Source organism: Pieris napi, chromosome Z (assembly GCF_905475465.1).
Source record: "Pieris napi chromosome Z, ilPieNapi1.2, whole genome shotgun sequence".
Taxonomy (NCBI): domain Eukaryota; kingdom Metazoa; phylum Arthropoda; class Insecta; order Lepidoptera; family Pieridae; genus Pieris; species Pieris napi.
In genome coordinates, this window is record NC_062259.1 from 7580947 (window position 1) to 7606787 (window position 25841).

At 34.7% G+C, this 25841-nt stretch overlaps 1 protein-coding gene across 6 annotated transcripts in view; it reads left to right on the top strand.

Moving 5' to 3' along the window:
* The window catches only part of LOC125062457 (E3 ubiquitin-protein ligase MYCBP2), a 93547-nt gene that overhangs the window by 1207 nt on the left and 66499 nt on the right, over nucleotides 1-25841 (top strand). For 4 of the 6 annotated variants that reach the window (XM_047668403.1, XM_047668405.1, XM_047668406.1 and 1 more), the window contains exons 4-32: nucleotides 70-216; nucleotides 361-567; nucleotides 1750-2076; nucleotides 2335-2511; nucleotides 2975-3253; nucleotides 4467-4601; nucleotides 5352-5498; nucleotides 5871-6023; nucleotides 7154-7265; nucleotides 7771-7936; nucleotides 8650-8786; nucleotides 9618-9809; nucleotides 12198-12373; nucleotides 13179-13331; nucleotides 13502-13571; nucleotides 13817-14315; nucleotides 14560-14726; nucleotides 15040-15224; nucleotides 15524-16276; nucleotides 16872-17021; nucleotides 17324-17431; nucleotides 17925-18155; nucleotides 18476-18685; nucleotides 18812-18946; nucleotides 19322-19500; nucleotides 20361-20601; nucleotides 20924-21090; nucleotides 21411-21585; nucleotides 22293-22414. In XM_047668403.1, the coding sequence (XP_047524359.1) occupies nucleotides 70-216; nucleotides 361-567; nucleotides 1750-2076; nucleotides 2335-2511; nucleotides 2975-3253; nucleotides 4467-4601; nucleotides 5352-5498; nucleotides 5871-6023; nucleotides 7154-7265; nucleotides 7771-7936; nucleotides 8650-8786; nucleotides 9618-9809; nucleotides 12198-12373; nucleotides 13179-13331; nucleotides 13502-13571; nucleotides 13817-14315; nucleotides 14560-14726; nucleotides 15040-15224; nucleotides 15524-16276; nucleotides 16872-17021; nucleotides 17324-17431; nucleotides 17925-18155; nucleotides 18476-18685; nucleotides 18812-18946; nucleotides 19322-19500; nucleotides 20361-20601; nucleotides 20924-21090; nucleotides 21411-21585; nucleotides 22293-22414 (5900 nt within the window). The remainder of the gene's footprint in view (nucleotides 1-69; nucleotides 217-360; nucleotides 568-1749; nucleotides 2077-2334; nucleotides 2512-2974; nucleotides 3254-4466; nucleotides 4602-5351; nucleotides 5499-5870; nucleotides 6024-7153; nucleotides 7266-7770; nucleotides 7937-8649; nucleotides 8787-9617; nucleotides 9810-12197; nucleotides 12374-13178; nucleotides 13332-13501; nucleotides 13572-13816; nucleotides 14316-14559; nucleotides 14727-15039; nucleotides 15225-15523; nucleotides 16277-16871; nucleotides 17022-17323; nucleotides 17432-17924; nucleotides 18156-18475; nucleotides 18686-18811; nucleotides 18947-19321; nucleotides 19501-20360; nucleotides 20602-20923; nucleotides 21091-21410; nucleotides 21586-22292; nucleotides 22415-25841) is intronic. The other 2 variants (XM_047668404.1, XM_047668408.1) reach the window with 1 other exon arrangement.

Consider the following 25841-nt stretch of genomic DNA (forward strand, 5'->3'; position numbering starts at 1 on the left):
GTAATATATAACATAATAATGTTATATTATACTTGGGGGATTATCCATAATTTTTGTATCTTGTTTTAGATTACAGGAATTGGTCTTCGTACTGTGTTTAGTCTAATTGATCAAGCAAGATTTAAAGATGCCAGTTTGTGTGAATCTGCACTTCGAGCTTTGCTTGACGTACTGCAAGCACATGCCCCTGAAGATTTGTCCCATGAAAATTCTGAGGTAATTCAATTTTATATATTTTGAGGTAAAGGCTTTTTTGTGACATAACATGTCCCTAAACCCAGCAGCATTATTTTTTAATTCTGTTTATAGATTTACTTTTCTTAACATAAGTTAATTAAATTATTTTGTTTCCTTTAACAGATAATATCAAACCTTCATGATATACTGGTTGAAATAACCAGTGGTATTGGAGCCTCTGGAAGACCAGAAATTCCAACTGCACTTACATCTATTAGCAGTTCCTGTCTCATTGCCCTTTCAGTAGCTAAGGGTGAAGCAGAACTCATTCTCAACACTGTGAAATGTCTCATCATGGTTTCTCCAAGTTTATCTGATCAATATATTCAGGTAAAAACCAATTCAGAACCATTTATTTTGATTGGTTTTCCTAGTACATAACAAACAATGAGTCTTCACTTCTAACATTTTTAATTACAAAAAAGAGTAGCATAATCTTTCTGCCTTATGACTACTACTACTACACACATAATATGGGAAGACAATTAGTTCAACTACTTACTTTTGCTGACTACTACTACACACATAATATTAGAAGACAATTAGTTCAACTACAAACTCATGCTAGCTAATACTACACACATAATATGGAAAGACAATTAGTTCAACTACAAACTCTTGCTGACTACTACTACACACATAATATTAGAAGACAATTAGTTTAACTACAAACTCTTGCTGACTTATACTACATACATAATATGGGAAGACAATTAGTTCAACTACTTACTTTTGCTGACTACTACTACACACATAATATAAGAAGACAATTAGTTTAACTACACACTCTTGCTGACTACTACTACACACATAATATTAGAAGACAATTAGTTCAACTACAAACTCTTGCTAGCTAATACTACACACATAATATGGAAAGACAATTAGTTCAACTACAAACTCTTACTGACTACTACTACACACATAATATTAGAAGACAATTAGTTTAACTACAAACTCTTGCTGACTTATACTACATACATAATATGGGAAGACAATTAGTTCAACTACTTACTTTTGCTGACTACTACTACACACATAATATAAGAAGACAATTAGTTTAACTACACACTCTTGCTGACTACTACTACACACATAATATTAGAAGACAATTAGTTCAACTACAAACTCTTGCTAGCTAATACTACACACATAATATGGAAAGACATTTAGTTCAACTACAAACTCTTGCTGACTTATACTACACACATATTGGAAGACAATTAGTTCAACTACAAACTCTTGCTGACTTATACTACACACATATTGGAAGACAATTAGTTCAACTACAAACTCTTGCTAGCTAATACTACACACATAATATGGAAAGACATTTAGTTCAACTACAAACTCTTGCTGACTTATACTACACACATATTGGAAGACAATTAGTTCAACTACAGACTGACGACTGAAAACTACACGTAACGTTATGTACATAATGTGGAAAATATTATTAATATTGATTAGGAAATTTTATTAAAACTAGTTTAAGTCTATTATTACTTTTAGGTACCAATTAATCTGACAATGTTACAACGAAGTGTGCAGTCTATCATACTAGGATCACCATCAAGAAACCTTTGGTTGGACTATGGAGTGCCCCATCAATGTCTAGTGAACAGCTTCCCAGTAGATTTACCAGCACAGTTGATTACTGGGTCCCAGGAACTTGTAATACGTTCCCTTGTATCTGACGGTTGCTTCTTGTACGTATTTACGTCCAGGGGTCTTTTGAAAATCGGATCTGGGTATGGCAATTCTATACGGCAGCATGTGTATTTATATAAGCCAGATTTCTTCGCTTCTGACCGACATGGCTGGCTTGGACTTTGTAAGGTATGTTTTGTTTAATTTTGTACTTAATTAGTTATACAGTGTAAATTCTGTAACGTCGTTAGATTAAGCGTCAAACTCCATAAAACGTAGAAATTTCTTGACTTTGATTGGTTTACCTTGTGCATTTAATTATAACTTCCTTTAGTTAACTCTTTATAATGTCAGTTTACACTGTATACTAATTTGCAATATAATATGTACATTACATTATATAAATATTTTATGCTAAATGTATGACGATTTGGTATTTCATTTAAGGATAAGTTATACGTGAGAATTGGACGTAAGAAAACTGATATTTATGAGATAGACAAAGATACTTTTGAGGTTAAAGGTGTGCTACATCTAGAACCTGGGACACCAGTTGCGATTGAACCAAAATCCGCAGTATTTTCTGACGCTAATCAATTGGGATTAGTATTACTCACAAATTTTGTAAGTATATTTAAAATAATAATTTCATGAGCTGCGCGAATGCTGCCTGATTTCGTAGAGTGCTACGAGATTTTTAGTGTTTGAAATATTCTGATTTCATTTTACATCCCACAATATTATTCTTATCAAAACTATATGCATACTTATTAAAATGTTGAAACGGTAAAAATTTATTATTATATTTTGCTATTAAAAAAACCAAATATATGTTACAGTATTTAAAACTTTAAAATCCTCTTAAGCGGCTGTGCTTTTCTTACCCAATTATTTGATTGTTCACGATATAAAATTCGTGCTTGTTTTTTTATCACCTTCAAAGAAACCGAAGGATTGAATTCTTCTTATTTGTTTTTAGTCATATGTGTGTGTGTATGAGTGTATTGTAGTGATAGAACTATTACTATTATATATCATTTATTTAAGTATAATTTATTTATATAAATTGTAATTACATTAATTCCAGGACAATCTAACCATCAAATTCTATGACTTGGATTCGACTTGCAACAGCCGTATAGAGGGTAATTCGAGAATAGTGGAATCTGTCAGGGAGCTTAACGTTCATCTCCTTAGGCGAACTTCTTTGATTCTTGGGCGAGCTCCATATGAAGACGGCATTTCTAGAAGAATTACCGATCTGGACGCACCAGTTGCCATTCAGCTTGATGATAACGAAGATGATCCACTGATGGCAATAAGTGCTGGACAAGATTTTGGATTACTCACTACAGCTTCTGGAAAAGTAAGAATCCGTATAATAATGAATTGTTACATTATTTAGCTTACAGTGAAAGTTGTAAGGACTCGTTTTGTAATTAATGTCAGATATTTTAGTAAAAAGTGTTATTAAAACCAGAATTTTTATAGTTGAAATGTCATTGAAAGTCGAGCGCGCTTCAACCCTGTTAGTACCATACGAGTTGAGACAAGATCAATTGTTTTCCTGTGAAATAAGTTTGAGCGTTATATACTATACTTTCAGTGTTGGCTCGTGAGATCGTAGGTTCGATCCCTGAGTACCAAAGAACTTTCTGTCTATGGGTGCATTTAACACTAGCTCGTATGGTGAAGGAAAACATCGTGAGGAAATTTTAGACCCAAATTGTCGGTGGCGTGTATTAGGCACAAAAGTCTGATAGCCTACTTTCTTATAAAAAAACAAATAATCAAGAAACTGATACAAAAAGGCCGAGCGAAACCCAAAAAGAGCCATTAAATTTTTTATATAATGTAGTGCTAAAACCCCACCAAAGCTACCAAAGTGGTTAAAAACAATTGGTAATTTATAAAATTACCTAAACACGCACACACACTTATACATCATATCCATATTCCCACACACAAACACATCAACAAGCAAATTATTAGTACATTGTCTTTGTTAGTACATTATTTTCGTCACATATTATATTGTGTAAGCCGTTTTCTCTATATTTAAAAATTGTAAATATAATCATTTTTAAGCTGTTAATTAAGTGTTAAATAAATAAACAAAAAACTAGTGGCACTCGGGGACCGCCGCGGTAAAGCTATTGCATAGCATTTCTTATCAACTTATGCAGTTATAATTATTTATTTATTTTTTATTTATGCATTATTTGTTTTTCTTTGATATTATTTCAATCTACCAGACTCAGACTAAAACGCCTATATAGTCTGTCTCACTCTAACGCGTACCGGCTGCACCGGCCGGGCTCACGCTACGTCATCGATCTCGTCAGAGAGATGGGAATGCGTAGTATGCGTTCTGTCCCACTCTAACGCGTATTTTCCGCACCTATATCGTGTGTTAGGTTTTTTTCGTTACGGAATTTCTTGATTCGGTCGCCGCGCTCAAAGCCCGCGATAAAATCTATGCAATAGCTTAAAATGATGTTCTAAAAATTTGGACTCTGTAGATAAGTAATAGCTTGATTCCATTTAATTACATACAAAAATATAACGTTTATTTCTAGGTTTATTATACTGGAAAAGCAACAAGCCTGGGTTATAAAGTGTCATCATCTTATATAGGACGCTGGACGCTTATGAAAGAAACGGTATTTGTCAGGAATGATCACCCAAAAGTTAGAAAGACCAGAGTGATACAGGTAATTGATTATATTATGTAGTGAATAGGGTTGTATGGTGGCAGTTAACTTTAATCAGCGAGGTAGTTGTAGATATAAAAAGTTTTATTTATATGAGGAATGTCCATAATTCGATCAACATCTTTAAAACTCATTATTGTTATAATTAATTACTTCTTTACCAAAGTTTAAACATCCCTTTATACAAAAATAATATGATTTCATAATAATACAATAAACTAAAGCACAAATTTTCAAACTTCGGTCCCTGCAACTACGCCATAATTTCGCCATAAGTTTATGTAAGCCAAATATACTGTAAGGTACACTATACGTATTTTTTACTTAAATACTAGCTGACCCGGCAATCATTTGTTTTGCCATGTATATTATTTCTAGAAAACATTTTTTTAGTTCAATAAAAATAACTATCTACAATAATAAAAAATAGGGGTTGATCGTAGAGGGGTGAAATTTAGGGTTGTATGTATTTTTTAATGGCACATTAAAAGTTAAAATTTCGTCCTAAAAATAAAAATAAAATGTAAGGGGTGGACAACCCTTATCATTTAGGAGTATGAAAAATAGATACTAGCCGATTCATACCTACTGAATATGCATATAAAATTGATAAAAATCGGTCAAGCCGTTTCGGAGGAGTATGGTAACTAACATTGTGACACGAGAATTTTATATATAAAATTAATAGCCGAAGTCAAAGAAAAAGTGTTGACACGTTACTATTATATTTAAAAAAAATACTATCTTTAGGTCGCAGTTGGTCATGAAGGCGTCCACGCCATACTTGTTCTTGACAATGGTACTGCTCTATTTACCGGCATAGCACGACGTGGCGAAGACGGTGATGGAAACAAGAGACGATCACCTAAACCTAGCCGTCCTAAGAAAATTGCTAAGGTAAGCATTTATTTTTCGATCAAATATTTCTAAGTTAGAAAGAAGTATTAATTCTTCTTTTTCTAACTCTCTGACTACACCATTTTAACTGCACTGCCTAAATTCATGCTAGATAGGATTGGTTATGTAGATATTGCTACATAGGTATTGGAAGGGTTTCATATTTTTTATAATTATAAGAAATTAAGAAAGAATATTTATAATTATAATTTCTGTGTTATTGTCGCTTGTCTTTTATTTTATATAAAGAATAGAATTACACTGGTACTTGTAACAGAACTGTGAATTAACGAAACCGGAAACGGTTTTAAACATAATATTTTTGAATATTTGTAGCACGATTAAATATATTTTGCTTGCTTCATTTTGCAGGCAGAGAATTTCTACATAGTGTACGCCGCTTGCAACTATGGTTCTACTGCCCTGGTTACTCGACAAGGAGTTGTCCTTATGTTTGGAAAAGACACACAGCATTGTGATTCTGCTGGAATAGTGACCGGTTTGAGGCACGAAAGGATCGTACAGGTATTTTTTACCTTTGTTTACAGTTATTTATTAGTGAAGGAAGTCTGCGTAGCAAGTAAGCATACCGAAAGTGTAAATTTTGTCTATGATTACACAATCATACTCCTTAGATTTTTTGTATGCGGAAAATTCAACCTTATTTTATTATTCTGTGGGTATTATACAGATAGTAAGCTCAAAGAAGAGCGGCGGTAGTGGGTCGCGTTTTCTCATTATCGATTATGTAATATAAATAGTGATGTAAGAATATTAACATAACTGAAATTGATGAAACGCTTTTACTCCTAACTCTTGAAGCAGGATGTTTTAGTGTACTGTACTTGTAGATTACAGTTTTTAGAATAAAAAAAGGGTGCATGTACTTATGTACGCGCGTAAGAAGTTATACTTCTTTGGCATTACTAATAATACATACGGATAGTTAACCTCAATTGTATTGAAGCACTTAGTTTTTTCACAAATATTTTATAATATTAATTAGTATTGATTTAAATATTCAATTTAAATCTTCTTCTGATCTCTAATCACTTCTGATTATAATTCAGACGCACATATAAAATTCTCACTTGTATAATGAAAACAAAATGAAACCACGTGTTTTAAATGCACAAACACTCAAAGCATGTGGATAAATATTATAAATATAAATACACAGTGAACAGAGGCGGCGTGCGTGCCAACATGCGCCACTAACAGAGGTTCCATTTCTGTTTTGTTGGTAGAATTTTTTCCCTCAACTTAATGAGCGATTTAGTGGGCAACTTTATTCCGTTAATTTTGTGTCACGGTGCGTGCGCTTCGTTAAATATCACTCTCATCAATTTTTCATAACGCGCCTACAGAAGTATAACTTCAAAAAAGATCATAAACAGAAAAAAATTATGGCGTAGCAAGAAATATTTCGTGATCGTGATTCGTTTCGGGAGTCTTACAAGACAGATTATACACAAAGACAATACATTAAACGAATATTTTTATGTCATATAAAATAGGTTGCAACGTTTTTACTTGAACTATACCGCTGAAATGATTTTGATGGATTTCGGATTTATCACGTCGAACTAATTTTAATTAAATCAATAATTTTATATCTTACTTTAGTCTAATAACACATATTATTTTATCACCAGGTTGCCTTAGGAAAGGCTCATGCAGTGGCATTAACAAACTTGGGCCAGGTTTATAGTTTTGGTATCAACAATAAAGGACAATGCGGCCGAGAATTCGGTTACACAAAAGAAAGTAAGTTATCTAAAATAAAAAAGTTATCGAAAACTATTTAAGCTTCTATGAGGCTTCGTAACGTTTGTTTATGAATAAAGTTTTGGTACAAATAGATTGGCGTTTTCTTAATATGTATGTAACATAAATATTTCCAAATGAAAATTTGGAAGTTTGACTATATCAAAGTTATTACGAAATTATTTTATTTTGAGATGAAAACTACTGTAAAGTATAAATAAATTATTTTACAATATTTTTTATCTCTGATTTGCGTCGTCGGTTTCCCGATAAATTATAAATACGTAATTTTTATAGAAGACGCTACACTGAACTCAAACGTGATGTTGAGTGATACCACTTATACTTATTAAAATGTCGTAATGTTTGCGATTGTGTTGCTCGCCTTATTTTACTTTGGAAGGACCGCCAAATTGTAATTTAAATATTATTCGTTCTAGTGTGCGTTAAAAAACTTAATTGTGAAATGCTCTTATTATATTATATACCATCATATTTATTTCAGAACCATATCCACAACGAAAATCATCGTCAAGAGAGGAGCCAAATATTTGTAGCGAACAACATACTTGGTTGACTGATTATTGTCGCATTTGCGTTAATTGTCGGGAATGCACGGGATTCGCTGGGAACTGTAGTTGTGCAGCCTTGCCAAACCGAATACCTGGAGAGTGAGTATACATATTTTATGTGCTTTTTATATACTTTTTTTTACTTAAGACGGATTTTAGACTTTCTCGCTTTGGAAGTCATCTTTTCAGATTCAATAATTTTGAACGATATTATTGAGTACAATCGAAGTAAGTATTAAGTTATATTGACGCAATGCAGAATGGACTTAATTCAACATTTCAATTCAAGGCAAAAAAACTGGCGCTACAACCTCTATAGGTCTGAAATCCTCAATTAAGTCAGAAATCTGAGGCCCAGAACTATAGAGGTTCAATTTTTAATCTAATAGGCAAGAAGGTGATAAGCCTCTTGTGCCTGACACTCGCCGTCCACTTATTGGATCTAAGACATGTCGGTTTCCTCACGATGTTTTCCTTCACTGTTGGAGCGAATGTTAAATGCGCACACAGAAAGAAAGTCCATTCGTGCATAGCCGGGGATCGAACCTATGACCTCAAGGAGGTTAGAGTCGCACGCTGAAGCCACTAGGCCAGCACTGCTCGTCAAGTCAGGGCAGCTTTGTTTAAATATATATATAAATTATTTTTATATCGTCAATTTTACTTATCACCACTACCGAAATTGGGTTCTAACCAATGGTTCTAACAACGGCTGATTTTTTTAAAACGCGAAATGTATAATTTAAAAAACAATAATTTTAACAATATTCGCGTCAAACGCTCTGAAAATATATAGTTTTTATTTTGTTTAGAAAATGCGGATGTGGTGAAGGTGAGAGCGGTTGTAGCACGTGCGGCATTTGCCGACGTTGTGCGGACGTTGCTGACATGACTCGTGAACGCGTACCCGATAGTGAGGACGATATATCAGTATATGATATCCCTAGTAGTAAGTTTCAGCTTTGCTATTATAGTTATTAACGCGAGTAGCTCTTGAGTTAAATAGACATTCAGAATTTCAGAAAATTCAAATTTGAAGTGTTTTGGTATGTGATTTCAAAGACCTAATCACAACAAGTCGTAGATAGTAGTAAATCAGGCTCGTGAATATAATGGTTTTAATTACAAATATGAAGCTAGCGTCGCGCTCAGTAACAGTTCTTGTAACAATAATACAACATTGGTATCATCATATCTTTATTTCTAAAGCTAAGAATCTCTAGAAGTTTAAATATGTAGTATTGTTGTTGTACAAAGTACTATTTATACCTTTCTTTTACCTAGTAGAACCTTAATTTTAAAGTATAGTGTTACAAAATGTCTTTAAAGTCTTCCGCGTAGAATGAGCTGCGATTTGCAAATGCGCGATAGTCTTGCTAATATTTTATATAAAAAAAATATTTTCATGATATTTATTTTAATGTTACTTACGTACTGCTACTATAGTAAATGTAAACGCTTCGCGCGTACATATCGTGTATATTTTTATTATATAATATGTATGTATATTATTTTACGTTGTTATATGGTTACAACCAAAATTTATTTAATTTATTAGGTACAAAATGAGAAAAAAACAAATTAGTTTTTTGGTATTAGTATTGAAGGCTTTTTTTTTCATGTTCTTTTCTGTGTTATTTTTAATGTGATAAAATATATTTAATTTGGTTTTCTATTAATAATTATATAAATTAACATAAGGACTGTTGGGTAAGGCCTGTTTGAGTATATGTAAAATGAAATAGTGAATAAACTTAATGCGTTATTGTAAACATTACAGCATCCGAACAAGTTGTAGAAGAAGAAATTAAATACATTCAATATGAAGCTCATTGTTCCAAAGATGAGGGTGAGAAAGATGCTGGGTTCAAAGGGAGTAGTTTGACACCAGCGCGTATACCCTTACCCGGAGGGCATAAGATTGAAGCGATAGCTTGCGGCCTACATCATACAGTTTTGTTGACTCATATGGGTGAGAATTTTAAACTTTTCTAATATTAACATAATTCAACATATTATTATTATTATTATTTAATTAACACACTGGCAGCTTTTAATAAGCTGATGCGCGTGTATTAAGGGATTTGGAGAAACTTATCCAGTCTATTTTTAAAGGGCCACTACACGGTTTGGAATAAAGTTCTTTAGGGAATTTGTGTTGTGTTGAGTGGTCTTAAGTTTTAAAGAACTACCCCTCAAATGCGTATTTTCACTTAAAATGAAGAGCTTCTCAATTCCTGGAACATTATAGTGGCCAGTGAGGATTTTATAGGTTTCAATGAGATTTCCTCGTAATCTCCTACTTCCTAAATCAGTAAGGTCAAGTGCTTTCAGGCGCTCATTATAAGATTTCTTCCTGAATGACCTGATCATTTTCGTGGCTTTTCTTTGAACCCTTTCAAGCAAACTAATATCCTTTATGAAATAAGGATCCCAAATGCTGTAGGCATACTCTAATAGTGGTCTAATGTAACATTTATATATCTTTAAGAGTGTTCTTGGTGACAGGCATTTGAATGATTTTCTCACTAAATAGAGCATGGAATTAGCCTTTTTCACTATATTCATAATGTGACATTCCCACTTCAAATCACAACTGATGGTAACACCCAAGTCTTTTTGCGTGAATACTGGAATTAACTGCTGTTGACCTAGGCGATAAGTAATGTGCGGATTTTTTCTTTCCTATGTGCAATATTGTGCACTTATTAACATTTAGTGACAGAAGCCACTGCTTGGTCCAATCAAAAATATCATCCAAACCACCCTGTATTGCTTGAGATTGGGAGAGTGGATTTCCAAAAAATTTTATGTCGTCGGCAAAGATCGAATGTGAAATCTGTAGTGAGTTCTTCAGATCGGTCATGTAAAGAATAAAAAGTAAAGGGCCAAGTACTGATCCTTGAGGAACGCCACTTAGTACTTGTCGAGGCAAGGACAGTACATCTCCAATGCGAACTCGAAAACATCTTTCCGTAAGGTAATTCGTAATCCAAGCTAATATTTTTCCTCGGATCCCTAAGTGCTCTAACTTGCATAAAAGTCGGCGAACTGGGACACGGTCAAAAGCTTTTTCAAAATCTAGGTAGATTATATCTATAGGATCACCCCGGTCGAAACTTCTTACCCATTGATTCAGGCACATGAGAAGGTTAGTTGCGACAGATCGTCCTGGTACAAATCCATGCTGTTCGCAGTATTATATTTTCATCCAAAAGGAATTTCCTTAATTTCTCAGCTATAATCTTCTCCATACATTTGGATAATATACACGTAAGACTTATAGGTCGATAGTTGGAGGCTGATAATTTGTTACCTTTCTTAAATATTGGCACAACAACAGCAGATTTCCAATCGGACGGTACAAGGCCTGTGTTTAGCGATGCATTCATAATTTTGGCTATGTTATCTGCGAGTGATTTGCCACATTTTTTTAATAGTATGGATGGAATGCCGTCTGGTCCTGACGCTGTTGTGTCGTCAAATGTATCTAGGGATTTTAAAACCATTTCACTCGTAATCGAGAAAGCATCAAAGGAAGCTTCAGTCCTGGAAAGTTTGATGTTCGGTATTGGTCCATCAGGTTCTGGGGAGTAATTTAACTCAAAGTTATCAGCAAACATTTCCGCTATCATTGATGGCTCAACAACAAGTTCATCTACCTCATTTTTTAAAACCGATGGAATTCCTGTTTTAGAGCTGAATTGTTTTCTAATGTATGCATCAATGACATTTGATTCAAATTCACTTCGTCGTTTTCTTGTAAGTTTAATAATCAAATTATTTATATATCTGTATCTTTTGTACATGCTATCAGTCCTGGCTATTCTGTATAAACGCCATAGTTCTTTTTTCTTCTTAGTTAGATGTAATATTTCGTGATTTATCCACGGCTTTTGTAGGTTTTTATTCTTGCTTTTAGTTTTAAGAGGTATAGATTTTTTAATTGCGTGTTGGATTTGATCTTTAAAGTTATTAAGTATCTGCTACTTATATATCAATTATTTGTGGTAGTAAATGTTTTTGTGAGTTATTCATATCTATATATAGTTATTCATCTACTATATAAAAATAAGTCGGGTTTTTCTTCCTGACGCTATAACTCCAGAACGCACGAACCGATTTGCACGGTTTTGCATTCGTTGGAAAGGTCTCGGGCTCCGTGAGGTTTATAGCAAAGAAAATACAGGAAAAATTTCAACAGAAAAGCGGGATCACCAAACGAAATGTTACATAAAACGAAGCCATCTGGTGGCGAAACGGAGTTCGCCGAGTTTGCTAGTTACATATACATTTAATTATTATCTGCTTTCGTAGAATCTTGGCTATTCAGAAATTAATACCACATTTTAATTCGCAGGTGACGTTCTAACCTTTGGTTCAAACCAGTATGGTGCTTTGGGTGCAGGGGACATTTCAGCCCATCACAGAATCATACGCGTCAGGGTTCCTAGGGCTTCTGCTATCGCGGCTGGCAGTAATCATACCGCCGTTTTGACCAGGGACGGAGAGTTATATACGTTTGGAAATTACCAGGTATGGTTTTATTTTATTGCCTTTGTAATAGCCAAGACAACTTTAAGTTATAATAGTTTATCTGTTTAAGTAATATCTAAATAATCATAAATATAATAAAACGGGTTTCGTATTGGCACTAAATATAATGAATTACTTTCCTTCAAGAAAGTAATTTTCTCTACAAATGTGGGTAGTAATACATTTTTTTGCATTCATACAGCATGTTAGTCTAAAACGGAATACATATTTTAACATACGGTTTTTTGAAATACTTTGAAGATATTCATTTTAAAAGATGAAATGCGAATAAACACATACAAAAAATAGATGCATTATAAAGCAGCGTTTTCGTTTTGAGGCTAACGCAAAATATTCAAGGGGAAGGTGATTGGGTTTCTAAAGTCAAGGTGCTTTTATAGCGTAGGCGAATATTTGGCCTATAAGTATGACAACAATTGATTATAAATAGCTTGACGTATTATCATGACATTATGTTAATGTTTTTATTATATGACATAGCAAAAATTTATGACATTTGCATGCCTATTTATATATGGCTGATTGTCCGGATATAAAAAATAAATAATGTGATTATAAAATCACATAAGGTTTGATTGTAATATAGTAAAATTCTAATTGTTAATTATGTAAGATAAATTTGCACGCCATTATATGTGGCAGAATATGCGGAGTTAAGATTGTACAACCATAAGATTTTTATACCATATTCTTGCAAATAAATGATTATTATTATTATTTAAAATGTGCATATACTATATAAAGAATATACATAGTCGTTGATATAAGCCAATTTCTTTTACAGAAAGGTGCGTTAGGCCGGCCACGTATTGACGAACCAAGAACTGATAGATGCCCGATTTGGTACGCAACGCCTGGAAAAGTACCACGATTAGGGCCCAAGTATAATTGCAAAGCAGTTTCGGTCTCCGCCTCTGGAGATCAAACTTTTGTACAGGTACTTTAAAATCTTCCTTTAATATGTTTGTTATTTACTGGTTTTAAGGTTAATATGTACTAAGGTTCTCTGATACTGTTGCGATGGGTTTTAATAGGGCTGTGTCTTTTGATTTGTTAATTTATCGTTTATAATGAGGTGTATAATTTAAATGGTTATTTATATTTCAGGTTTCGCAAGCTGTGTTAAAAACAGATACAGTATTCAGCGCAACTATAACGGCAAATAAAAACACCATAAGTAAGTCCCAATTTATATTTATACTTTTATATAAAAAGTTATAATAGGGAGATAATTCCAGGACACTTGTGCTAAAACTATTTTTGCAAATTTTTTTTTTGGGGTATGATCCAAATTTGACAAATTCAAACATGCATAAATAATAATTTCATTTGCAGTCAATTCAATCTTCATGCTTTTAATCGTCTTAAAAAAAGGTTATTTTTTTTATAGATAATATTTTTTATCATGTAACTTTTTTTTAGTTATACTACCCAATAGACCGGAACATACATTCAAGTGCGTAACAATCTGTAAAAGCGATGGCTCCTGTTACCCATGGTCTGGTCCAGAACAAGTTGACTTTGTCAACACTTTAGCCTGTCTCGATCCCTTGTATGACGTATTATGGTGTTACCAGCCCCAAATGAGAGTGATGAAGTCATACAACATAAAGGCCTTTGACGCGCACAAACTGCAAAGATGCTGCAAAAATGATCCTGAAGGCTTCATAAATGACATGGACTTTGAATATCCCCATTATGGTATAATGCGGAGGCTAGAAGAATTTAAAAACCTTGATAATTTTGAATGGATCAGTAACAGTGATGATCGGCCAGCAGATGGTGTTGCCATCGCTAATATATCAATTCTAAACCAAGACCTTGCTTTGCCTTGTGTCAAAAATTGCTCTGTTACAAGAATACATGCAGCGTTACATTTACTTGGATGTTTAGATTCCCTGTTATATGCACATGACAACAGGTCAGTCAAGACATTTATTTTGTTATTAACACTATGTTTTATATAAGTAAAATGAGTTTCAAAAAGAGTTTGTATATTTATAGCCCGGCTTCGAAAGAATAAAAAGTGACTATACATTTCATAATTTAATTGAATTCTTTAAAAAGTTAATTGGTTTCAAATAAAAACTTTTTTTGTACCTGTTAATTAAATTCAGCAAAACGCATAAGCATGTTTTATACCCTTCTCTTTCTTACTTTTTTAGGCTGTCGCAAGTGGAGTGTAAGAGAGACAGCTTATCGATACCCATTTCGCCGCTAAGAGAGGATTACTTAACGGTCAATCGCTTCGAAAGTCACGGCGGTGGTTGGGGTTACTCAGGACATTCTATTGAAGCAATCCGTTTTATGAGCGACACTGATATCTTACTCGGTAACTTTTATAACATCGTAATTGATTTAATTTAAAAAAAAAAATAGTTTAATTATTCACGCAGATAATGTTTTGCCTACTTTTCGCCTAAAATCTAAAACTAATTTTAAAACCAGTGCTGGCTGTAAGCTATTACCTACTCTCCTAAATTAAATTTAGGTTTAGAATTGTACATTTATTCCCGTCTTCTAAAAACAATACCAATAGTTAGATAGTAGATAGAGTTAGATAGTTATATCGAATTTAATTCATAACACACGCTAGTTATATTTTCGCATGACTTACTAATGTTAGTTTTTTAAATAATTTTCAGGTGGTTACGGCCTCTTTGGTGGGCGTGGAGAGTATACAGCCAAAATAAAACTAATTGATATCGGTACGGAAGGAGGAGATCAGGAAGGTGATGGAGATGTTCTCGCAGAGACTGGAGAAATTCCATACGAATGTGCACCAAGAGACAAATATCCTATACTATTTGAATCGCCCATTGTACTTGCGGTACGTTAATGTTTTTCAACAGCCTATTTCTATTTCGTTTTGAAAATTTTTAATGGAAATAAATATAGCCTATTCTCATATGAGCATAACATAGTAGTAATGGTGAAAGAATTTTCTGAACAGGGTGGTTGAGTTTATTAGTATAGACACTATGGTTACCCATATATTTATTGATGTAATTTTCCTTAAATATACTGTAGCATTCACTTCATCTATAAACAAATTTCAACTTTGAGTTTGCTTTAGTATGTATTTACCAGAATGCCTATTTTATCTCATTATAAAAAAATATTGTTCAGGCACAACGGTGGTACGTAGCTTGGACGTGCATTAACGGACCGTCATCTGATTGCGGTTCAACGGGCCAAGCGATTGTTATCAATGATGATGTTGGATTTCATTTCAAAACGTCAAAGAAGTCGAATAATGGAACTGATGTTAATGCAGGTCAAATACCCTGCCTTCTTTACAACGTAATTAACCATGAACATGTGCCGAAACGACGCAAAGATCCCGGCGAACCCGTTATTATTCTTTCAAGGAACATCTCCAGAAAAGTAACAGTTGCCTGCTTCAAATCCCTGATAACACTACTTCAGTGGAGCTGGAGCACATTCAAGGAGCTACTCCTAGATACAAACGGACAAATACCGATAAATTACCAGAAACTAACAATTATGAAACACCAGAAACGCTTGGTGTACGTGATTCGAGCGTGCTTGAGGCTCGTTAAGACGTATATCAATGAGATATATCCACAAAATAACAGGAAACGCAATTCTCAAGAGTACATGGCGTATGTTGAAACAATAGCGGATATTCGGAATCTGATCCAAGCGATGATGGCTGATCAAACGCCCACATGTGCTATGTTGCCTCGCAAGCCGGGTCGGAATAAGTCCCAACGAGTATGTTACGTACAATTCGCTTTAGAGATGACAAATGCGATATTGAAGGAAGCCCATGACACAGTTACCGTATGCTTTCATGCGTTTTTCCCGACTCCTATTTTGAAATGGCATCACCTATGCTCGCTGCTATATAATGTCTCGGTAAGTTTAAATCGGCGTAATTTATGTGAAAGTATTCGCTCGTATGGTGAAGTTAAAAATCTTGAGGAAACCGGCAAACAATCCAAAAAGTTGACGGTGTGTATCAGGCACAGTCCAGTTTTAAATCAAATCGTAATATATATAAATTACGTGTCACGTTGTTTGTCCGCTATGGACTCCTAAACTACCCAACCGATATCAATCAAATTTGCACACCGTGTGTAGTTTGATCCAACTTAAAAGATAGGATAGCTTACATCTCAATTTATACCGCATCTCAATTTATTTTATTGCAAAATATTTGTTTATTAATTGATACAATTCTAACAGATGGCGCTGTGTTAAAAGTACCAACGTTTCAAATTAGTTCTCCTACCGCTTTCCTTGAATAGTTTACTATGTAATATAACAAAAACCTTAGCCACAGCAACGCTTAGCCGAGTCTACTAGTGTCATATAAACACAATTGACACATGGAAACTAGGGTTTAATCCAGAATTTGAGACATACTATTCGAACTCTAGTTCTTTATGGGTTGTTATAAGGCTACTAATTAAATATTTCTGACACCAAGCCATTATAATACTGATTTCAGGATGGCATAGTACCAGCCTCACAGATACGTGAATTGACATCTACATGTGCTGCAATGTGTGGATTTCGAAGCATTCGTGACGTGTTACAATATATTGTTCCCGTTACACAAAGCTGTATCATGCTTAATGAGATGAGAAAAGAAAGTAGGGTGAGTTTTTTATAGAACTAGTATATTTAATTATTAGTTATTATCTCTTAATAAATCAAAATATGGGATATCTAAAAAATAACGTGACAAAATTTCATTTGTTATATTTGTTAGGAAAAATTACTAAAGAGGTTACCTCTTATCTCTAAGACCAGTATGCCTTGTAAACTAAAAACTTAGCGATAAAAAAGGGGGAAAGATAATTGCCAGTCCTTCTTGCTCTACGCTCCATTTGAGCATAAATTACCTCTATAAATAATTGATTTGATTCGTACATTTAGTGATATTTTTTGTATTATCAGGTGGTAAAAGAAGTTCCAAGCAAATCAGCCACGGTGCCCCGTTCAGCACATTCTCAACATTCTCCAAAGCCACCACCAATTCCACCGCGCGCTAATCGCGAAGCAAGGGTAAGATAACAATTAGTGTAAAACATCACACACTTTGTTGTTCGGAGTACCTGCAGCTGAGTTTCATCATCGAGTTCGAGGCAGAGTATGAAATCCTTATCACGTCTGTCGTTCCACAACTGAGCGTTGTTTAAGGATTTTTTTCCGCGGCCCACCCGCTTGAACCAGCTACCAACTGAAGTGTTTCCATACCAATTCGACTTATGGCCCTTCAAAAAAAAAGCGTACAACTATATAATATATACGTTGAACACTTGCTCGTACGACAAAAGGATATATTGCGAGGATTAGATCCAAAAGTGACATGTGTCTGCCATGATGTCACGGAACGGTACAGAAATTTGTAGCCAAAACCAAGGGTTGTAGGGCCTCTGAAGTTTTACATTAAAAATTGAGATCTGATCTGATCTGATCTGATATGTGTGAGATATTTAAGTCTTGTTGATGTAATTGTCTATAGGTGACATGTTCTGAAATGGTTTTTTGTTTACAGCCACAGAATCCCGCTTGGAAGTCCAATCATACAGACTGGCATCTTTTGGATATAATTCCGAAATTACTGGATATGGTAATGCTACCAATTAAAGATCAGATGATGACACGGCAATGTGGACAATCCCACGACCATGGCGAGATACAGCAGAATGATAAACTCGCTGACTTTTGCTGCAAATTTATTGTGAGAATAATCGCTGAATTGGCGTTTAGCTCAAAAAATATTAAGGTAATTTGTTTTTCATTATTACGAATTATGGATTTTGTAATTAAAATAGTTTGTTGTATGGGTGTGTATTATTTGCAATTAAACTGATATTAAAAATGTGAAAATGTTTGATTAAATTTAGTAGTTTCAAATATATACGTATACGTAAGGTATACGTTTTAATTGCTCCGTCCGTACCGTCTTATCATCAAAGTCCTTTAAATTCAAGCTTTCAGAAAAAAAAATCCTAAAAAACACATACTTTTGAAAACTTTATTATTTTTTTATGTTTTACAAAAAAAATATATGTCAATAAATTTATTTTTCTATCTTGATTACAGGAGGACTCAGATACAGCTGCAATAAAGCATCTAATTACTCCATCACGATTTATTCGGGTGAATCCGACCCGTTCCTGGAATACTAGTAGTGGTAGTCCAGATGCCATCTGTTTCAACATTGACCGCCCGGGTATTGTCTTAGTAGGTGCTTGTGTCTATGGCGGCCCGGGTACCTTTGAGTATACCCTGGAATTGCTTCACGATGTTCGGGTAAGATTAAATCATCTGACAAAAGTATTTGTATATATGTTATTTCTTCTAAGAAAATATAAAAATCGATAATCCACGTTCAAATAAGCCGTAAAAAGTTTATATTTTATCAATATTTTGTTGTAGCTACGGACTGTGGGTGAAGAGGCGCGATCATCGCATTGCTGGATTAGTGTTGAGGTCGTGCACGGTTCATTTTCCGCTGCGGACTGCCAACATGATATGGTACAGATTAAATTCGATAGACCTGTACCTCTAAAAGTAAGTAATTTTAAATATTATTTTGCTCACAGGCAACATTACTAAGCCAGTTATGTATTTGGGCATAATTTAAAAAAAAATCAACTCATTGCCCTTTGTGATGATTGTTTGTATATATTTGGAATCACCTAACAAAATGTAAAAATTGGTTCAGTTTTATGTTCTATGTGTTTGTGTGTGTATAGATGGACTCGTGTCTGTAGTGGATACATAAATTATCCACTTCCCTAAAGTAGTTAAAAGCGCAGAAAGTGTAAATTTTGCTCACACTATACAATATGTGTACAGCTAACCTTGGGGATTTACCGCGTATTTCTTAACACTTTTTAATACGAGAAAATATTTTGGTATATACTAATACAAGAGTATTTGCAGGAAGATCTGCGCTATGCTTTACGATTCTGTAATAATGGTGGTCGTACGGCTAACGGTGACAGCGGATTGTCCTCTGTGAAGGGACCTGATGGTACAACATTCACATTTTCATCTTGTTCGTTGAGTTTTAACGGGACTACGCTGGTTAGGGGACAGGTTCCCTGCCTCATTTATTATGGGTATGAAAAAACAATTAACTGTCTTCTTAGCTCCTAGTTATTGCTGACGTGTAGCGGTGGAATGAGCAGCCTATGGCCTAGGCCTTCTGCGTGCGACTCTCATCCCTGAGGTCGTAGGTTCGATTCCTGGCTGTGCACTTGACTTTCTTTCCATGTGCCCATTTAACATTCGCTCGAACGGTGAAGGAAAACATCGTGAGGAATACGTCTTACCTTAGACCCAAAAATCGACGGCGTGTGTCAGACACAGAAGGGTGATCACCTATTATAGTCGAATTTTTAATTAGACGAAGCCAACTGACAGTAGCTAATGTCACTTTGTGAAATAATGTTGCCATATTTAAAGTAATAGTGATACGTTCAGTTCTTGTTCAATCAGATAATGAACAATGAGTGTGAATAGCTAATCATTTCAAACAATAAAATAATATTATTTCTATTTTAAAATTGTATAAAAGTGCTCTGATATAAGTTAGGTACTAGTAGTGAACTACAATCAGTTTTTTGTCGGCTTATTACAAAGCGCGGCGTGGTGACTAGTGCCATCACCGATCATTAATTCAGGAGTTTTTTCAATCATTCACTTTGTCACAACACTATTTTTATTTCATTAAAAACTGACAACACCGTAAACGTCAGTTGACTTCGTCTAATTAAAAATACGACTATAGATAGACTAATGAATCATGAAACAGATACATAAATCTGAGGCCCAGACCTAAAAGCGCTACTGATTTATTTATTTTTATAGCGGATGAATAATATATTAACGTTAATATATTAATACACAACCTTATTACCCAAAAAAAATATCAATAATAGGACTTTAAACAATAGACTTAATTTTTAATATTTTCTAGCACTACAAAACCGTCAAACTCTTCGGAGAATCCTGATACTTTAATGGCTGCCCTCAGAGCAATAACTTTGAAAGTTGCTTCAATGGTAATAGAAAGAGCAGCAGAACTATTTTGCACTCTACGAAATGAGTTAACGACAGAAGATTTGCGCAGAAATGCGGTTGTATTACAACAATCGTCTGTCATCAATACCTTGATTCCATATGTATTGGCTTATCTTGAGGGATTGGATGATTCAAAGGTAAATATCCTTCTGTTATTTAGAGAACAACAATTTATAAGTAGATTTGGAAAATGCGTTGCACCTGAAATTTTTTATTCACTAGTAGATTATCAGAATAAAATCTTTCCAATAAACATGGAAAATTAAACGGAAACTAATTGAAATCTAAGGAAACCAGAAATTAGGTAATTTAATAATGGTTATTTAGAAATGAAAGGTACTGTTGTGATCTTATATTTAAAGCATTTAATACATAATATAAAAACTTCATAATTATAATTAGTAGTAGCGTTTCGTTCTATACAATTCAAAACCTATAACCCATGACTTTTATGTTCAGAGCGTAATCCACCTTTTGGAAATAATACACAAATTGCTGCCGCATGTTTCGGCTATGAACTTACTGGTTCCAAGTGTGGAAGAGATAAGCACCACCACAACAACCCATTACTATACATGGATAGAGAGTGACCATCCATACAAACAAGCAACAGTCTCCAATATGAGGTATGGGACAAAGCACTTTATCGTAATAATAACTATATTTTATCCCACTGATGCCTTTATCTAAAAAATTACAGAAAAATCCTATTTAAGGAATTAAAGTATATAATATGCGTAAGAGTATATTATTATATATAAAATAATAATTACTGAAATTTTTGGTTACTTTGATTTGGTATATGGTTTTTATTAAAGTTTACAAATGGGATTTCGTTTACGCTAAAGTAGACTCAAGGAAAAAAGATATAAAATAATGCAAGCTCAATGAAATATTCAACGAATACTTGTATAAAACAAAATTAAACTATCATAAACCGCTCCAGGGTACTGTTCCCATCCCAAGTATCCTGGATAGTTCTGGAAATGGACCCTAGGAGTATAACAGCTCAGCCTGAAGACAACCTGACAATCTACGCAGTAGCCGGTTCCCCTCGCCACAGATGCCACTGCTCTAGCGAGTACAGAGTCCCGGATCCACCATTCCGTAAGGTATATCAGGTAGTGCATCGTCCATCACAACGCATTTGTTCCCGACACTTTCATTCACTCTTCATACAGACATAGTGGGGAATTGTAAGTCAATTTTTTATCCTTATTGGGACCTGCTTGGCATGCCCCGTTTTTCCCTTACCACTTCAATTATCTGACTTTGTTCATAATATGTAGTAATTTTTTGCTAATTTAATATTTTTTTTGAGTTTATAGACCTTATATTAAAAGTAGTTAATTTATTAGTGGCCAGTTTTTTATCGAAGTATTTTGCTGTCGTTAATATGCCTTAATAAGGCTAAAGTTTTTATGAGCTGCGATTGATAAAAGAAAACTGGTTATTAAATTTTATTACATATTTATCTTTATATAACACGATTCCATAGTTTGGTTCTTATATCTTATATATTTGCATGTGTAGGTTTTAAAACTTTACAATGGCAAGCAGGTCCTAAGTTTACTAGTACCGCTTGTGAATAACGCTTAAAATTTTACGATCGCGTAATAGTTTGGCTTGTGAAACACAACACGGTGACAGTTTTCGGATTTTTGCTTGGGTTAAGCTTGATTTGTAGCGAGAATAGAATCTTTTTGATTAAATTTAGATCATGTGAGGTATCGCGTGGCTTGGCATGAGATAGATAGTTGAGACAGTTTACAGACATACATGAGTTTAAAAGTCGTCTGTGCTTTTACTAACTGGAGGGTTATTTCAGAGGATTGTTCAGCTAACGTCAGACTCGGGGGAGGTAGAAGAGCTTGATGAGGGATGCTTAGACGCGCCCTGCATGCAATATAGCTGCACCTATGTCAGTGTTACGCCCAAACTTTCCAATATGTAAGTTTTAACATACAATATTAATAGGATTAGCTATGTGTGGATGTGCGTAAAATCCTGATTTTATTAGGAGGATTAACAATGTAAAAAATATGCATTAATAACGCAATAATGAGTTTAAAAAATTACGATCAGTAAAAAACTGTAGTGATTTTAATACAGCGAATAGTTTTCTGTGACTGAATTGACATTAATTTTAATATAGGTACGTATATTACCTAGATCGACGTCGGATGGAGGAAAATTATATCATATTTATTACATGAGTTATTTTTAATATATTTCAAAATCCTGCTTTCACGTACATAAATGAATATGACAAAAATAAGGCTTAGGTAAAAAAAAATATAAAAAAGTTTAAAAAATCATTAATTGATTTTTCATAGACTTTTTAAAATTTGTGTGACATAAATAACACTGGACACGTTCTGGGTTGTAAATATTTTCCCTTTAATAATGACGTATTTATCTGTTAAATTACACAATTTCGGCAGGGATTATTTTTATCATATACTTGAGTTTGAATTGGAGGAAATATAATACATAAAAGTTGAACAGTACCCCGAACTTACCACAAACAATATTGTGGTGGTAAAAATTCACACAGGTGCGTGGGAAATGGTAGCCGTCTCTTACTACTTTGAACCTTACCCCAAACCCTTGGTGCCATACCTAGACCAACTAGTTAAAATCAAAGGCAAATTTAAACGCAACTTAATTTTTGGAGGAGATGCAAACGCAAAGTGTCTGGTGGGGCAGCTCAGTAATTGATGAAAGGGGAGAAGATATGGCTGCAACACTGGAGCAATTAGAAATGCAAATTTTAAATCAGGGAGACACCCCCACATATTATACCATACGAGCCAATAAACAATATACCAGTTTTATAGACGTAACGGCTTGCACATTAGATATGTTACAAAAAATTGAAAATTGGCAAGTAAATCAAAACTTAATTAGCTCCGACCACAATGCTATTACCTTTACAATAAAACAGAAAATAACAAAGAATAACACAGAATTAAAAACAACAAGGATATATTATACTAAAAAAGCTAACTGGACTAATTTTCTAGAGAAAATCGGTCAGTTACTTTTGGAAAATAGAATAAATCAACAAAACGTAGATAATATAACCGATAAAACAGAGTTAGAAGACATTATAGCAACATATATAAATATTATAACAGAAACCAGTAATGCCTGCATACCTAAAATAAAAAATAAATCACTCCCTACCATACCGTGGTGGACCAAAGAACTGGCAAACCTTAAACGGATAATGGTGACTAAAAAGCGTAGGATTCGATGCGCTGCCGCGGTTCGAAGACAGAAAGTGATAAAAGAATATCTAGAGGCTAAGGATATATATGAGAAAGAAGCAAAAAAAGCACAGATTAATAGTTGGAAAGAGTACTGTGAAAAACAGGATAAAGAAGGAGTCTGGAAGGGGATATATAAAATTATAAATAAAACCACTGAGAGGCATGAAGACCTACCGCTAAATAATCAAGGTAAAACTCTATGTTCAAGGGAGTCGGCTGAGCTACTTGCAGAGGTTTTTTATCCGCGCGATCAAGAGGAAGACGATGATCAGGAACATAAGAAAACAAGACAGCTCGCTGAAACAGTAAATGAACAGGACCATGATGACAACCATGATCCTCCATTTACTGTTACTGAACTCAACATGGTGATTGGTAGCTTTGACTGCAAAAAAGCACCTGGATCAGATGGCCTCACTCTCGATATTTGTTCACGAGCTATCCTGCGGGATCCGGGAGTGTTCCTATCAATGGCAAACAAATGTCTAGAACTTGGATACTTCCCGAAACTATGGAAAGTCGCAACAGTAGTGGTTCTCAGGAAACCTGGTAAGGATGACTACACGAGTCCAAAGTCCTATAGACCAATAGGTCTTCTGCCCGTGATGGGAAAAATTCTAGAAAAGTTGCTTGTGTCTAGATTAAAATGGCATGTGATACCCAAACTAAGCCACCGTCAATACGGTTTTATGCCACAAAAGAGCACAGAAGACTCCCTCTACGACCTTGTCGGCTATATACGAGACCAACTAAATGGGAAAAAACTGATAACGATAGTTTCCTTGGACATAGAGGGCGCCTTTGACAGTGCCTGGTGGCCAATGATACGGGTTCAGCTGGCTAAGCTAGGGGTCCCGATTAACCTGAGAAAGATAATAGATAGCTACCTAAAAGAACGAAAGGTTCAGCTAAAATATGCGGGAGAGGAGGTAAATAGAAATACGTCGAAAGGATGCGTTCAGGGATCCATAGGTGGCCCTATACTCTGGAACCTACTTTTGGATCCATTGCTGCAAGAAATGGAAAAAAAGGGGTACTATTGTCAAGCCTTTGCAGACGACGTCATCATGGTGTTTGTCGGAGAATCAGCATTTGAAATAGAACGAAATGCTAATGCTGCTCTTGCCTATGTAATAGATTGGGGTACCAAAAATAGACTCAGATTTGCTCCACAAAAAACCCAAGCTATGATTATAACTAAAAAAAAAAAATATGACAAACCACATTTGAAAATGGGCTGAGTGTCCGTGAAACTATCAGATGAAATAAAAATACTTGGTTTGACTCTCGATGCTAAATTGACCTTTAATAAACATATCTCCAATATATGCAGGAAAGCAACAAATATTTACAAATTAGCAAGGGCGGCGAGAATTGGCTGGGGTTTACACCGAGATGTAATTCATATTATTTATACAGCAGTCATCGAGTCGATAATCTTATATGCGGCAGCAGTCTGGGCTCCAGCCACTAAAAAGCTAGGAATTAGGAAGCAATTAAATTCAGTACAACGAAGCTTCGCGCTGAAGCTCTGCAGAGCTTACCGAACCGTATCACTGAATGCCAGCTTGATCCTCGCTGGACTATTGCCCTTAGACCTTAGAATCCAGGAGGCCGCTGTGCTATACGAAGCAAAGAGAGGATTATTTCAGTCTGAATTGGAAGGTGACCTGGAGCAAAGAGTATCGTGGATGAGTATTCCTCACCCCTCCAAAGAACCTGATATCAAATTTATAGCCTATAGAGAACAAGAGCGTCCTAGAACAGATGCACCGGCAGTAAAGATATATACGGACGGAAGTAAAGTAGACGAATTGGTCGGTGCCAGCGTTTCCTTATGGAAAAATGGTGCCGAATTCGAGACTTTTAAATTGAAACTATCTTCATGCTGTTCCGTGTATCAAGCTGAACTGGTGGCTATTCTTAAAGCGACTCAAAGGATCCTTTGTCACCCAGAAACAACCTACGGCGTATATAGTGACTCCCGAAGTGCACTCGAAAGTGTCGCTCTTTCAATCCCCTTGTAGTTGAAATTCGTAAGAACATAAATACAGCGCATTTAATCAACAAAAAAATTGATATTTTTTGGGTTAAAGCGCATT